The 14,843-nt window shown below is 42.6% G+C and overlaps 2 protein-coding genes across 2 annotated transcripts in view; both read right to left on the reverse strand.

Annotated features, from left to right (window-relative positions):
- Nucleotides 1–121: 121 nt before the first annotated feature.
- LOC310779832 (leucine-rich melanocyte differentiation-associated protein) lies at nt 122–6,792 on the reverse strand. The gene is made up of 5 exons (XM_083640345.1): nt 6,535–6,792; nt 5,165–5,399; nt 4,478–4,669; nt 2,676–2,753; nt 122–1,670 (listed from the first exon to the last, which is right to left on the reverse strand). The coding sequence occupies exons 2-5, from the start codon at nt 5,317–5,319 to the stop codon at nt 1,526–1,528; spliced, it is 570 nt and encodes a 189-aa protein (XP_083496471.1). The 5' UTR covers nt 5,320–5,399; nt 6,535–6,792; the 3' UTR covers nt 122–1,525.
- Nucleotides 6,793–8,411: 1,619 nt separating this feature from the next.
- frem1a (Fras1 related extracellular matrix 1a) overlaps nt 8,412–14,843 on the reverse strand; it is a gene marked incomplete at its 5' end in the record, with an annotated part of 29,946 nt that continues 23,514 nt past the window's right edge. The window contains 9 exons of the mRNA XM_083640166.1: nt 8,412–8,631; nt 9,203–9,288; nt 9,491–9,606; nt 9,793–9,927; nt 10,374–10,532; nt 10,648–10,695; nt 12,455–12,663; nt 13,826–13,975; nt 14,463–14,535. Coding sequence (XP_083496292.1) covers nt 8,429–8,631; nt 9,203–9,288; nt 9,491–9,606; nt 9,793–9,927; nt 10,374–10,532; nt 10,648–10,695; nt 12,455–12,663; nt 13,826–13,975; nt 14,463–14,535 — 1,179 coding nt within the window. The 3' untranslated portion in view covers nt 8,412–8,428. The remainder of the gene's footprint in view (nt 8,632–9,202; nt 9,289–9,490; nt 9,607–9,792; nt 9,928–10,373; nt 10,533–10,647; nt 10,696–12,454; nt 12,664–13,825; nt 13,976–14,462; nt 14,536–14,843) is intronic.

Raw genomic sequence — 14,843 nt, forward strand, 5'->3', positions numbered from 1 at the left:
TGTTTACATGGTGACGTCACGGTGATTTGGTCTATACAGATGACAATAACAAAGGAAAAGAATAACATTTAGAATTTTAGATTGTTTACACTGATTTATACACACGGTATATCAGGTAGCCCTTTATTGCATTAAATAGTAATACAGACAGAGTTTCTGCATACATAAAACAATTGAAATGAACAGTGAGAAAGCAGCAGCAGTAGGCTATTTGTGGGAGTCTCTAAATAAGACAATCTGTTGGCAAAAAATATTGTAGGCACAGTGATCTCAGCTGGCTTGTGCATAATATGACTTTGCTACCAAACAAATGCCACGAATAACAGCGAATAACTAATAGAGTGCATACCTCCGCCAACATTTCTAAGTTTCCTGGTGTTACGTGAATCCGTTTGTAAATTAAGCGCCTTTCTGGGATTGGACACGCCCATTGCCATGACCATTTAGGCCTAGCCTGGGTAAATCCAGCCTCCATGTGATCTCTATGTACTATCAGTCACCGAAGAAGAAACTTACGCTACAGGCATAGCCTGTGACATCACATGGAAGGCTGAGTTTACCCAGGCTAATTTTGCCTAATTTATCAATTTAAAACTGCGTGCAACTCTTTTATTTCTGTGGAGAGACACTTATCAAAACTGTCGAGTGCCCTACCATAAATTAACCTTCAGTTGGCCCATGCCCTGCTTTTATACAAGGTTTGTGCAAATCCATAGAACTTTTTGAGATGTCCTGCGGCAGACATACAAACAAACAAACAAACAAACAGACAAGACAACTAGACAACAAGGGCGAAAACATGGCCTCCTGGCCAACTCCATTGGCAGAGGTAATAAACCCATAAAGGCAGTGGGTGATCGCCTACATTTCTAACATTCCGAATATACATTTCATGAATCTGCATTTGGCAATTCCGCACAGTGGCAGCCAGAGGTAGCTGTTTGAATTTGGAAGACTCCATTACCCAGAAATCCTGTAAGGTCCCCCCACATCAGTAGGTCTGAGGTCATTTCCAGCCATACCAATAGAGCTGAACAGTCACGTCCCACGTGTTCCCCAGTCATGGTCACCATGGTCACAGTGTTTCCAAAGTCGACATTTAACAGTTTTGTTATTTAAGCCTGACCCAAATCATAACCCTAATCTTAACCAAGCTTGCTTTACGTGCAAACACATAACCAAAGTTGCTAAAGTTGTTTTATTTGTGTTTAACGTTGGAAAGGCAGTGAGGTTTTCAAATCAACCATATTGTTTCAAATGTACGTTGAGATTGTAGGCCTACAAATCTGTGGATTACAGAATCATACTAGGCCGACCTTTTACACAGGCGATTGGGTTTAACTATGACTACCGTAAGTAAACTCTATAGCCCTGTAATAGGACTTTTGTGTGTGTGTGTGTGTGTGTGTGTGTGTGTGTGTGTGTGTGTGTGTGTCTGTGTGTGTGTGTGTGTGTGTGTGTGTGTGTGTGTGTGTGTGTGTGTGTGTGTGTGTGTGTGTGTGTGTGTGTGTGTGTGTGTGTGTCTTCAGCGATGAATCTCTCTCCTCTTTCTATTGCCTTTACTGCTATGCTGAATCCTGTAGGTCTTTCTGGCTTGGACTCTCTCCTTCTCCAGGACCTCGGTGTCGTCCAGGATCTCCAGGCCTGGGATCTGGCTGATGACGTACTGTCTAAACAGACCAAGGCAATGGGAGAACACTGTGAGCAATACACACAGCATGATATACTGTACAACCTACATTGAATTTATCTTCAGGATTACACAATTTGTAACGCTTAATTTGTATAATTGGACGTGAAAATTGAATCTGTGTTGTTGTTTTTTTCGGCGGCGGCAGACAGAGGCTCTATGGATCATTGGTCGGGTGCCATCTTTGGTCACATGAGTGAAAGTGTGTCATGAGTTAGATTACAGTCTCTCAATCGGGACAGATCTTAGACTTGTCTTGTTTATTGAGTTTTGTCATTTACATTTTGTTTCATGTCACTCTATATATACAAGTGCTCTTGTGGATTAAGAAAAAGTAGTGAAGTCCTTGGTTTATTATAGGCCTAGTTATGGAAATAATGGCTGTCCAGAAAAAGGACATCAGTGAGTGTGATTACATCATGCAGACAATAATCTGATACTGTAACTGGGAACAGTCAGGTAATGGCAATAATCTGATAACTGGGAACAGTCAGGTAATGGCAATAATCTGATACCTGGGAACAGTCAGGTAATGGCAATAATCTGATTGATGCGTTTACATGCACTTTGGTAAGTAGCGGGAATGCGCCTCAAAGTCTGTGAGTGTGGACATAATTGGGACATGCACTGAACTGATGATTCAGCAAAAAACTATTGTGTGTTTACCGGATTTCTCATAATCCCATAACGGCCTTCATCCGATAAAGCATATTGGATTATGCTGTTTACATGACCACTGGAATCATCTGGTCACTCCATAAATCAGATCATGATCAGTTTATTAGTGTGCATGTAAACGCACTCATTGCATTGCATATTATTTGCTTTTAAGAAATCATCTAAAAGAGGATATAGTCATGTGAAATGTAGAATGTAGGACAAAGCTGTTTTTTCGTCATTTGTAAAGATTTCTTATTCATTCATTCATTCATTCATTCATTTTTTAAATAACAATTTTTCAGCTGCAGACTTACTCCTTGCTCACCTATAGTCTTTGTACTGAGTCAGACTCCCTCCATTGAAATAGCTTGGCGCCGCCTCATTGTTCATCATACTGAGGATCCTAGATTTCAAAGGAAACATAATACAGCATTAGAGAATAGGAATGAAAACTGCAGTTAAAGGAACACGCCAAAATTTTGGGAGATTCACCTATTTGCCATGTTCCCGATAGTAAAACGAGAAGATATAGATGCCATTTTGTCTTCTCAGGTGGAGCGTTGCTACTTTCTGCTTCACGCACAGGGAAGAGAAGGGCATGTATCTTCTCCTCTTATAGTCACAGCCTGCTTCCAGTGAATCAGGCTACTCGTCTTACTATCGGAAATATGGCAAATAGGCAAATCTCAAAATGTACCTTTAACAGGAAAACGGAGGTCAATAGGTAAATGGAGACTGTAGTCTGTCAAGCGAGACTAAATGGAGACTGACTTGATGTTTGGGAACTTGTCAATAGGTATATGGAGACTGACTTGATGTTTTGGAACTTGTCAATAGGTACATGGAGACTGAATTGATGTTTGGGAATTTGAGGTCAATGGGTAGGCTACATGGAGACTGACTTGATGTTTGGGAACTCTAGGTCAATAGGTAGACTACATGGAGACTGACTTGATGTTTGGTAACTTGAGGTCAATAGGTAGGCTACATGGAGACTGACTTGATGTTTGGTAACTTGAGGTCAATAGGTAGGCTACATGGAGACTGACTTGATGTTTGGTAACTTGAGGTCAATAGGTAGGCTACATGGAGACTGACTTGATGTTTGGTAACTTGAGGTCAATAGGTAGGCTACATGGAGACTGACTTGATGTTTGGTAACTTGCGGTCAATAGGTAGGCTACATGGAGACTGACTTGATGTTTGGTAACTTGAGGTCAATAGGTAGGCTACATGGAGACTGACTTGATGTTTGGTAACTTGAGGTCAATAGGTAGGCTACATGGAGACTGACTTGATGTTTGGTAACTTGAGGTCAATAGGTAGGCTACATGGAGACTGACTTGATGTTTGGTAACTTGAGGTCAATAGGTAGGCTACATGGAGACTGACTTGATGTTTGGTAACTTGAGGTCAATAGGTAGGCTACATGGAGACTGACTTGATGTTTGGTAACTTGAGGTCAATAGGTAGGCTACATGGAGACTGACTTGATGTTTGGTAACTTGAGGTCAATAGGTAGGCTACATGGAGACTGACTTGATGTTTGGTAACTTGAGGTCAATAGGTAGGCTACATGGAGACTGACTTGATGTTTGGTAACTTGAGGTCAATAGGTAGGCTACATGGAGACTGACTTGATGTTTGGTAACTTGAGGTCAATAGGTAGGCTACATGGAGACTGACTTGATGTTTGGTAACTTGAGGTCAATAGGTAGGCTACATGGAGACTGACTTGATGTTTGGTAACTTGAGGTCAATAGGTAGGCTACATGGAGACTGACTTGATGTTTGGTAACTTGAGGTCAATAGGTAGGCTACATGGAGACTGACTTGATGTTTGGGAACTTGAGGTCAATAGGTAGGCTACATGGAGACTGACTTGATGTTTGGGAACTTGAGGTCAATAGGTAGGCTACATGGAGACTGACCTGATGTTTGGTAACTTGAGGTCAATAGGTAGGCTACATGGAGACTGACTTGATGTTTGGTAACTTGAGGGCAATAGGTAGGCTACATGGAGACTGACTTGATGTTTGGGAACTTGAGGTCAATAGGTAGGCTACATGGAGACTGACTTGATGTTTGGTAACTTGAGGTCAATAGGTAGGCTACATGGAGACTGACCTGATGTTTGGTAACTTGCGGCGGATCTCTTCCACGAACACGGGCAGGTTGTTGATCTTGTTCTTGTTGAGGCACACGGTGGTGACGCTGGGCATGTAGGGGAACTTGATGTGGGACGTGTAGTTGTTGCAGTCCAGAATCAGAGTGCTGAGGCGCTCCAGCTGACCCAACAGAGCCGGGTTCCAATAGGGACTGAATGAAGGAAAATACATTTAACAGCCAGGGGGCCTGAGCTTATTTCATTTGTTTAATTGGGACTTGGTTTTACAGTATTGATAGGCTGATACTTATAGCAAAACAGGCTATACAGTATATCACAATCTATTGGGAGAAACCAAGCAGTTCTATGTAAAATCAGACATTCAGCACCCCCATATAGCCAGAATGGAATGATCTATTTGATTGTGAGATTGGCAGTCCAATCAGGCTCCTCGGAACGAATCGTGGACTATTTGGGGTCACCGCTATAACGTACACAAGTGTTGGTGATGAGCAAATAGCTTACACATTAGATGTTCACAACATCCAGGACTTGTAGCAACATGTACTTGTTTGATTTGATTAATCTATGAGACAAACAAAATCGAACACTGAGGCAGTTTCACATAAATGTTATTTTGGCAAGAAACAAAACAAAAACTCATGCAAGTTTAGCCATGTAGGACCCGACAGACAACAGAAGGATACTCGTCCAGCAGGTTGTAACTGAGGTCCAGCACCTCCAGCGTGCTGCTCTGTGTGAGGATGGGCTCATAGGGGATCTCTGACAGGGCCTGGTAGGCAAAGGAAAGCCACTGGAAACTGGGGGCCGGGCTGGGCTGGCCGGTGGCATGGTCATCCATCACAAGGCCCAGCCTCTTTCACTCGTCTCCACTTGCTAAAGGTCTGGCGGTGAATTCAGGTGATTACGTCATGATCCGGCCTTGAATAAAAAAGCAAAACAATGGATGAAATTAGGGCTGCAATTAACGACTGTAATTAACAACTGTTTTCATTGTGGATTAATCTGTTGACTATTTTCTCGATTAATCGATGAGTTGTTTGATCTAAAAATGTTGAAAAATGTGGATCAGTGTTTCCCAAAGTCCAAGAGGATGTCTTCACATTTCTTGTTTTGTCCACAACCCAAAGATATTCAGTTTACTGTCACAGAGGAGTCAAGAAACCAGAGATTCACATTTAAGCTGGAATTGGAGAATTTTGACTTTTATTTCTTAAAAAAGTACTTTGATTAATTATCAGTTGGCAATTCATTGAATAGTTGACAATTAATTGATTAATCATTGCAGCTCTACAATGAATAAGACCATTAGTGAGGATCGACCCAAGATCTTTGGTTTCATCAGCTGATTTGAAAACATTCAAAGATGAGAAGACATCTTAACTTCCCTGCCATATAACAAAGGACCTGTTCATGTAAAGATACCCACATTATAAGAAGCATCAGCGCTGTGCAGATTTGACTAACACATTAGAATAACCACCAGCAATGTGGAGATTTGACTAATGCCCTTTGAGAAACTCAACAGCATCAAATAGATTTAGAATTCCAGTCTACTTCCTGGTGTAGCCAAAATGATGCCTCCTGCACCCAGGTTTTATTGAACGCTCACACTTTATTTTCATAATCAATTAATCTGGTCATTATTTTCACGACTAATCGATGAGTCATTTGGTTTATAAAGTGTCAGAAAATAGTGAAAAATGTGGATCCCTTTTTCCACAAAGCCCAAGATGACATCCTCAAATGTCTTGTGTTGTCCTCCTGACCAACAGTCCACAACCCCAAAATAATCAGTTTACTGTCATAGAAGACTAAAGAAACCAGAAAATATTCACATTTAAGAAGCTGGAACGAGAGAAATTCTTAAAAAATTGTCTAAACAACCGATGAAGTCAAACATAAGAAACAGTTCATTCACAAACATGACAGTACAGAATAGCAGAAGCGAAACAAACAAAAGCGAAACAGAAGCGAAACACAAACCCAGACAAACTCAAATTACAGTATCTATTTTGACATTTACATTTCGCCCATTCAATGCCATTGAACTTACCGATGTGAACAGCAGGTTGGCACTCGTACCTCAGAATGAACAAAACACTGTTTGGAGGAGTTGACCCGTCACTCTGCCCAGCAAACTGAGAAATGAACCCTGATGTTCTGTGTGCACTGCATGCAGAATGGAGCTATTGGCTTTCGCTCGCTGACCTCACCGAGTTGAGGGTGTAGGCCTATCCAATGCTGCTTCCCACAGTATGACACAGTGCAGGGTGTAGGCCTATCAAACAGCATGACCACCTCGGAGAAGAAAAGGCTCTCTGTTATGGCTCAGCGTGGAGATCACATGATGGGGATCATCACATTGCTGGTTAACCCTGTGGTTAGCGGGAGGAACTGGCCTGGATCTAGATAACATCATCAGATATGACTGCATTCTCTAACAAGCTTTGACATGCGTTTCAACATGAAACCTTGCCAAAGCACAGCTGTATTATGAATGAATTGCGAAATGATAGCAGCACTATAATATGAGCTTTAGGTGTATAAAAGACACAGTTGTCTGACAAAGCCAGTCCCCTGCTTCTGATCAGTTACAGGGTTCCTTCTCGATGACATCACAGGTTAGAGAGACTTGGCGTCAAGGAACCTATAAAGAAGGAAAACACATCACTCACGTCACAAGGTTCGAATTTTGCATCGGGGCCAGACTTTTGGGGTCAGTTCTCTTGAAGTGAATGGGGCAGGCAGGATAAGCCCCACTATAAACCATCATATCTGTGTCGTTTCACCTTTGATTTTGAAAAATATGTTGTCTCTGAAATAAGCAAGAGATACTGTTGCTGTACTTAAAAAAAAAATCTCTTTTCAGCATTACAAACAATACTTCCAGTGGTTAATACGACTAGATGCGATGTAAACAATGTCACTTGGGTACATAGAGGAGGAGCAAGTTATTATTATTATTATTATTATTTACACATCAAAGATGACACACACTGTCCATTATACATGATAGGCTCATTTCCTGGAATAGTTCCCATTGGTCCAGACTTCTACTGCTGGAGGATCATTGTCCTGAGGATCAGTCCTTATATAGTGCCAAAGTCACGCCCTCTTCCGGGTTCGCCATGAGACCTAGCAAGTGAATTCCCCCATTTATTTGGTAAAATTCTTATAAAGACTTTTACTCGGACAAACCAAGCGAGCTACACAATGAATCGGGGGGGGGGGGGGGGGGGGGGGGGGGGGTCGACGACGACTACCAGCAGTTGGTTACAAAAAAGCGATAGAGAGACTTAGGACCAACACTTGCCACACACACACCCACACACACACACACAGCCTACTGTTGTGTACAGTCGGCGAATACGAGTGTTGGTGCGGTCGGTTACGAGAGAGAGAATTCACTGCTCATCACTCCGACACGTGACGAGAGAATATGCCGTTTAGTTGCTTTTGGAAAACATGTTTCATTTAGGCTATTGATCTCATTAATGTAAATTGACTAATAGGCTACTCATTAGATTCAAATTCAAATTCAGATTCATAATTTTGTTGTCCTCCTTAGAGGAAATGTGTTTACATTGAGAAAGTCAGTATTTGTGATGAAGATCATGGTTGTTGGTGTATAGTAGCGACCCCACAGATGTTTGATTGGTGATTTTACTGCTTTCATGGGAGCTCAGCCCCCACTGGCCCCCACATAACGCCAACCCTGACATGTGACTCAGACCACACAAACAAACAAACAAACAAACAAACAAACAAACAAACAAACATTATTTGTCCAAGTAAAACTTTTTTTGAAGGAGTTTACCAAACATCAATGGAAACATCAATGGGGAATTCAATGGCTAGGTCCCATGCGAAACCTGGAAGAGGGCGTGACTTAAGCGCTCTACTCCCACAACTCTTCGGAGACAATTGTGGTCCATGCACGGTCACACTCAGGTCCTGACTGAGCAGATGTAGCGGTGGCCTCTGCTCGTCTTGCAGTCCCTGATTTGCCACTTGGCCCTCCGCCACACGAGGACGCACTTCTTGCTTCCCTTCATCTTGGATCGGGGGGGCGTCTTCCTCCAGTTGGTGTAGCTGACCGGCTCCCCGCCCACCCACTCCCAGCGTCCTCGGCTCTCCCTGTCATTCAGACCTGAAGAAACAGGAGAACAGGCAACATGTTATGAACCAAGTTATGGACACTTTACCTTGCAATGACCAGCCCTGTATTTAGAACGCTACTTATTATAAAGAGTAACTAAACCCCACACCCAATTATGTGTAAAGCCTGACACCTAATGGTGAAAAGTAGGGATGCACAATAATATTGGCATCTCATCGGTATCGGTAAGGCTTTAAAATGAAATATCGGCATCGGCTCGATATGGCATTTCTGCCGATATGACCGATATCATCAAAGCCTCTCTAAGTAGGTTTAGGGTTAGGGTTAGGGGTTTGTTTTAATTTTTTTAACCTAAATTAAAAAATATATATGGCATGTTTGACATAATCTTAGTTGAAGTAGTAGTGAATGTGTCCATTTTGAAAAGCATTGTATTTATGTCTGCATCTGCTGTTGGGACATCACCATAAGAGTAGGCAAAATAATGTGTTAATTCCACTACAGGAGAGACTTGATGTTCTCTGAAATTAGGTGTGTGGGGGGGGGGGGGGGGGGGGGGGGATTCTGCGCATATCGGTATCGGCTAAAAAAAAATACACACCGATCCAGAATGGGTTCCTTCCACTGAAGTCCCATAGCCAGTCCATGTCGGCTCTCGAGAGAACGCTCGCTAAAGTGCCTTTATATCTGGAATCAAATATCAAAGACAGAAATGAATGATAATAGTAATCATGCTGAGGGGATGATTTGTACAACATGTAATTCACTCAAACCTTTGTTTTTCTCAACCATTAAAATTACTAGACTGGCACATTCAGCTCCACTGTCTTTATCGTCTCATAAGTCTCTTTAGTCTTGAAATAAGTATATCTAGTGTAGTGAGATGTACCTCTCCCTGCAGGCCCTGTTAGCAGTGCTCCACGTGGCTTTGCGCTCGCTGCTGAGGATGTAACAGTAGCCACCTTGGAATGTCCAGCCTTGAGGACACATCTGAGCACTCACCATCTGTGGTTCAAATGGACAGACCTTTCAGGGCTTCTGTAGGTCACTGTCAACTGATGTTTCAGATGAACGCTTCAACCAAGTCTTGTATTAACAACACATTTTTTTGCATTCTGTGAGAGAAACATTTTGTCATAATCTCTTATGATCATTTTGAAAGTGAACGTGTGTTTTTTGAAGCTGAAAGACCTCATCAGTGGGTGTCCAGGGCTTCCAGGAGACACCGTTGCAGTGAAAGAGTTGACTGGTGGTGTGGTTGAAGTGCAGGAGGCCCATCAGCTCTGGCACACAGGGTTTGGGGACGGAGTGATCCAGCGCAGCAGCCTATGGGCCACACAGATTCACATGACAGCTCATTCAGTCAAGTTTCAGTTTGAAACTTGTATGTAAGTTAAAGCTGCAATATTCAACTTGTTCACATTAATATACAAATACATCAATAAATCAGTATGTGGGTTCAGGCCTAAATCGCCTAAAATATGCGTAATATTGACTTTTCAATGAGGTTGGGACATTTTGGGGGTGGAAATGAATAGCTATCGGTGTGCCAGTGGGTGTGGCCATCAGTAAGCTAGTTGCGGCTATCAAGGTGAGGCTAGCGGCCGCAAAGCCGGGAAGCCATAGCAACAACAACAACAGTATAAAAATAATAATAAAAAGAAAAGAAAAAATAATAAGAAAAAAACAAACAAACTCATGTGTACTTTGGTAAGTCCAGTCTCTCCAGGGCCTGGGAGCTTTCTTCGAGGGCCAGGTTTAGACCGAGCCACTGCTGACGGCTGCTGTGGCCCCCTGCGAGGGCCAGGTTTAGACCGAGCCACTGCTGACGGCTGCTGTGGCCCCCTGCTCACCACACGGACATGGGCCTTCCTCCCCTTCCTGGACGGGGAGGTGTCGTCCTCCACCTGCATGTGCATGATGCCATGATACTGGAAGAGAAGAGACAAAAAACAATGCAGCCTTTTCTCACTTTTGAAGGAATACATCACATGATGTATGATGATCACATCACATGATGGTATCAGCTGTGAAAGTGCTTCTTACCGTGTAAACAACGTCGGTCCCATTGTGAAGAACTGATGAAGGTGGGATCTGAAAGATGCAAATTGGAACGCGGAGTAAGAGTCAATAGAAAATGCTGCGCTTGTGGAAAAATCAGAATCAGAATCAGAATCAGAATCAGAAAGACTTTAATGATCCCCGGGGGGAAATTGGGACAAGTTACAGTAGCTCGCTCACATAACACACATAGCATAAAATAAACAATAGTAAATGCGATAGTAAATAAGCAGAATAATAAGAATAAGAACACAACATAGCATGGAATAAACAGTATTAAATGCGATAGGAGCAAAATAAGTGGAATACGTAAGCAAAATACGTAGAGTAAGTATACCTTACGTGCCAATTGTCTTTATTGCACACTGAACTTATATTATTTGGCTTGCCCTATACGTTACACGTGGCTCAGCCAGGCACTTTTTTTCAGTTAGCCTATCGGCTGGCTCAGTCTCAGGGAGACTGAGCGTCTCCGAGGTGCTCTTTTAAGAGAGGCATTAAATAGACCAATGGCCACAGGCAGGAATGATTTCCTGTGCCTCTCCGTGTTGCATCTAGGTGGAATCAGTCTCTCACTGAATGTACTCCTGTGTTTGACTAGCATGCCGTGGAGTGGGTGCGAGTCATTGTTCATGATGGAGTGTAGCCTGGACAACGTTCTCTTCTCTGACACCGCAGTCAGAGAGCCCAGAGAGCCCAGAGAGCCCAGATCCAGCCCCACAAAACAAAGCACCGCCATTAGAAAAGAGCAAGCTGGTAGTGGGGGTATTGCCAGGAGTACCTCAAACTCCGCAGTGACAATGGATGAACTGGGAAGTGAATACAGGGAGAAAGAAGCATCGTTTAAATAGAGGGGAGACCAATATGGACGCAGCCACTGTTAGGTCACCCATTGGTTTGTGGACTCAGGTTGTTACAAAGGCGTTGCGTCAACGCCAATTCGCTGGCCGCCACCCGGAGCATATTCTGGGCCTCCGGGCCCAGCCTGGGTCCCTGGGAGCTGTTCCTGGATCTATCGAGAGTGATGGCATCATCCCCGCGCCAATGACATCACAATGGGATCTATGACATCATGTGCCGCGCCGATGACATCACAATGGGCTGTGGTGCTTACAGTACCATAGGGCTGTGAGGTAGAGTGGGTCGTCCACTAATCAGAAGGTTGGTGGTTCGATCCCCGGGTCCTCCAGTCCGCATGTCGAAGTGTCCTTGGGCAAGATGCTGAACCCCGAATTGCTCCCGATGGCTGTGCCAGCACCCTGCGTGGCAGCTTGCCACCTTCGGTGTGTGAATGGGTGAATGTAGGCACATTGTAAAGTGCTTTGGATAAAAGCGCTATATAAATGCAGTCCATTTACCATTTACCATTTTGCTTCTCAAAGTTCTCAAAATGTCATTCCCCATTCATTTTTCCATAGACACCTTCTCTTAGTTAAAATGGGCTAAGTGGTAAACATCATATCAGATGGGGGAGCCTGGGACAAAATCTTATCAAATGGGCATCCAAGGTGTCATTTGTGTCAGTCTAGGGCTCCTTGATGTGAAAAGGTTTGAGAACAACTGCCATAGGGTGATGCAGTAGATGAAACATATGAAAGTGAGAAGCTTAGATACTGAGGTAGCAGGCAAGGTTGACTAGTGAGACTGAAAAGTCAAGGTACTGTACACCCTGTTGAAGTTGGGTGCTGTGGACTTGTAGCCACATCTACTACTAGTTTACTCAGGAGTCAGGCATCCATGTTCATCTCATGGCTGAGATAGATTCAACTGCACTTAAAGAGCAGGTACTTACAGACTTTGGATTTCCCATAGCTCTGAGTTTCTTCTTTGGGCGACTTGGTTCAGGTATGGGGGTGTTGTCTCCACGGGTCCAGACGACTGGTTCTGTGCCCAGAGGCAGCTTCTCCAGGTGTATGGATCCATGCTGGGGGTAAGACTTTGACCCAATCTCTTTTCCCACAAGGATAGGAGCCTCCCCATTCTGCTGTCGCCTGCAACGTCCTGCCGGTTTTTCAATGTAAACAGTCATGTTAGCCGTCATAATTACCACTGAACCATGACATTGTCTTAGCGCAGTGGTTCCCAAACTGGGCTACTACGCGTACCCCTAGGGGTGCGTGGAGGTACTAGAGAGGGTACTTGAGAGAAAGTGGAAAATGGAAAAATCGAAGAATAAATCATGAAAGTAAATGAAACGTTAAAATAAATCTGCACTAATTGCAACTCTTTCACTCAATTTAGTATTTTGTGATATTCTATTCTTTAGAAGGTGGGTTATCATTCATTCATTGCATCAGCTGCTATAGTTTTCTCTTGCCGTTTTGCGTTTTCTAAGCAAAATGTTGTAGTCGGGTAAAGGGGGTACTTGGATTCAGAAATGAATACTGTAGGCTACTGAAGCCAAAACAGTTTGAGAACTTAGTGGATGTGGGTTCAAGAACTTCTCAAGAAATCTCCTTGTGCAAGACACTGTGCTGATCTGTAGCTGAAAAATATGTACTGTGTCTTCACTGTCAGCATGATTCTGCCTAACCTTGGCTTTGTTGAATACTGGCCAATTAAGGTATTGTGAAGTCTGTTATTACTGCTGCTTCACATCAAATCAGCCACATTTAAGAAGTCTGGACTATTTTATTGATTTCTAATCATCTAGCACCACCTTGTGGCAAAATACATTGCTGCTTCTTCACTGCAGACAGTCCTGCTGGACTGGGTTATTGGTGGATGTACAGTTGGTTGTCACTGTACATCAGAGATGGGCAAAGCTAACTGAAACTCATGTCATATTAGTATAACTTGAAGAATAATACATCTTAAACGGGCCCCTCCAAACCTGTTTTGAGATGTATAAAGAGTAAAGACTATACTTTGATTAATTTGTGTGTGATATTGTTTAAAAAAAATGCACATAATGCGTGAAAGTTGGGAGAACGGGAGATGAGAGAGACAGACAGACAAACAACGTGACATTGTTTTTGTCTGTCATACATTAAAACTAAAGTAACCAGCCTGTTTCGAAAATGTAAGGAGTAGTAGAAACTACAGATATTTGTGTTCAAAGCAATGTAGGGAGTAAAAGTAAAAAGCTGTCTGAAAAATAAATACTCAAAGTACAGGTAGCTGAAAATCCTACTTAAGTACAGTAACAAAGTATTGTTTTCACCCGTTCCTGAGTCCTTGATGGTAAGTTGAGCTGTGCTGATGCTGCCCAACACTGTTCCTTCAGGAGAGACCAGGGTCACTTCAAACATCTCCTCCGCCTCCTCAAGCTGGTCTTGGATTATCTCCGTTTGCCAGCTCCTCTTTGACATTCCTAAACAGACAGCAACACCTTCTTACATTTTGCTGAGTAGACCGGTGAAGGTCTTCCCCTTTTATAGCAGAGTCTTTGTGAATGTTATTTTTCTATACTAGTATCTTTTTATTACCTGTCCACTATTAAGATTGTTATAACAGTATATTATTAAATTAATATAATAATTAAATGTAGTAGTAGAGGCAACAGTAGCAGTAGTGTTAGTATTATTAGATTCATTATTAGTATTACTACTGGCAGTATCATTGTAATTGTCACCACCACCACCACCACCACCACCACCACCATCATCATCATCATCATCATCATCATCATCATCAATAATCATAATAATAATTGTTATCATTATTACAATGTGTCAGTACAAGACAATGCTATTTTCTTCTCCCAAATGCATCATCATAGTTATATGAATAATAGAACTTCCCCAGTGGCTTTCAAAAGCATCATAAGCCCTCTGTAGTGGTTCAAAATTAAAATATACCTGGATCAAACTGAATGAGGGAGGAGGGGCTTATGAGGAAATCCTTTTCTGCAGTTGCAGTGATCTCGTTCACCTAGGATGAAGAGACATTATTCACAAATAGATCTTTACAGTCTGTTGAAAACAGACATCAAAGATGTCCTGATGTCTGTTAAAAAGATCCTTTTATTTTTAAGTTTTTTTTAACTTTATTATGCCCTAGAAAATAAAGGCTTTTTAACCTTTACACCTTGTCTCAGTGTGAGATCAGTGCCTGAAGCAAGCTGATGCTTTACCTGTTATAGCACTGATCTATATCGTTGCTCAGGTCAGAGGCAAACTATTTTTAGAATCCACCTATTTTAAGATCCTGCGTGCCTTCAGGCGCTGCTTTGTCACAGC

This window comes from Poromitra crassiceps, assembly GCF_964638095.1.
Source record: "Poromitra crassiceps genome assembly, chromosome: 7".
In the NCBI taxonomy this organism is placed as follows: domain Eukaryota; kingdom Metazoa; phylum Chordata; class Actinopteri; order Beryciformes; family Melamphaidae; genus Poromitra; species Poromitra crassiceps.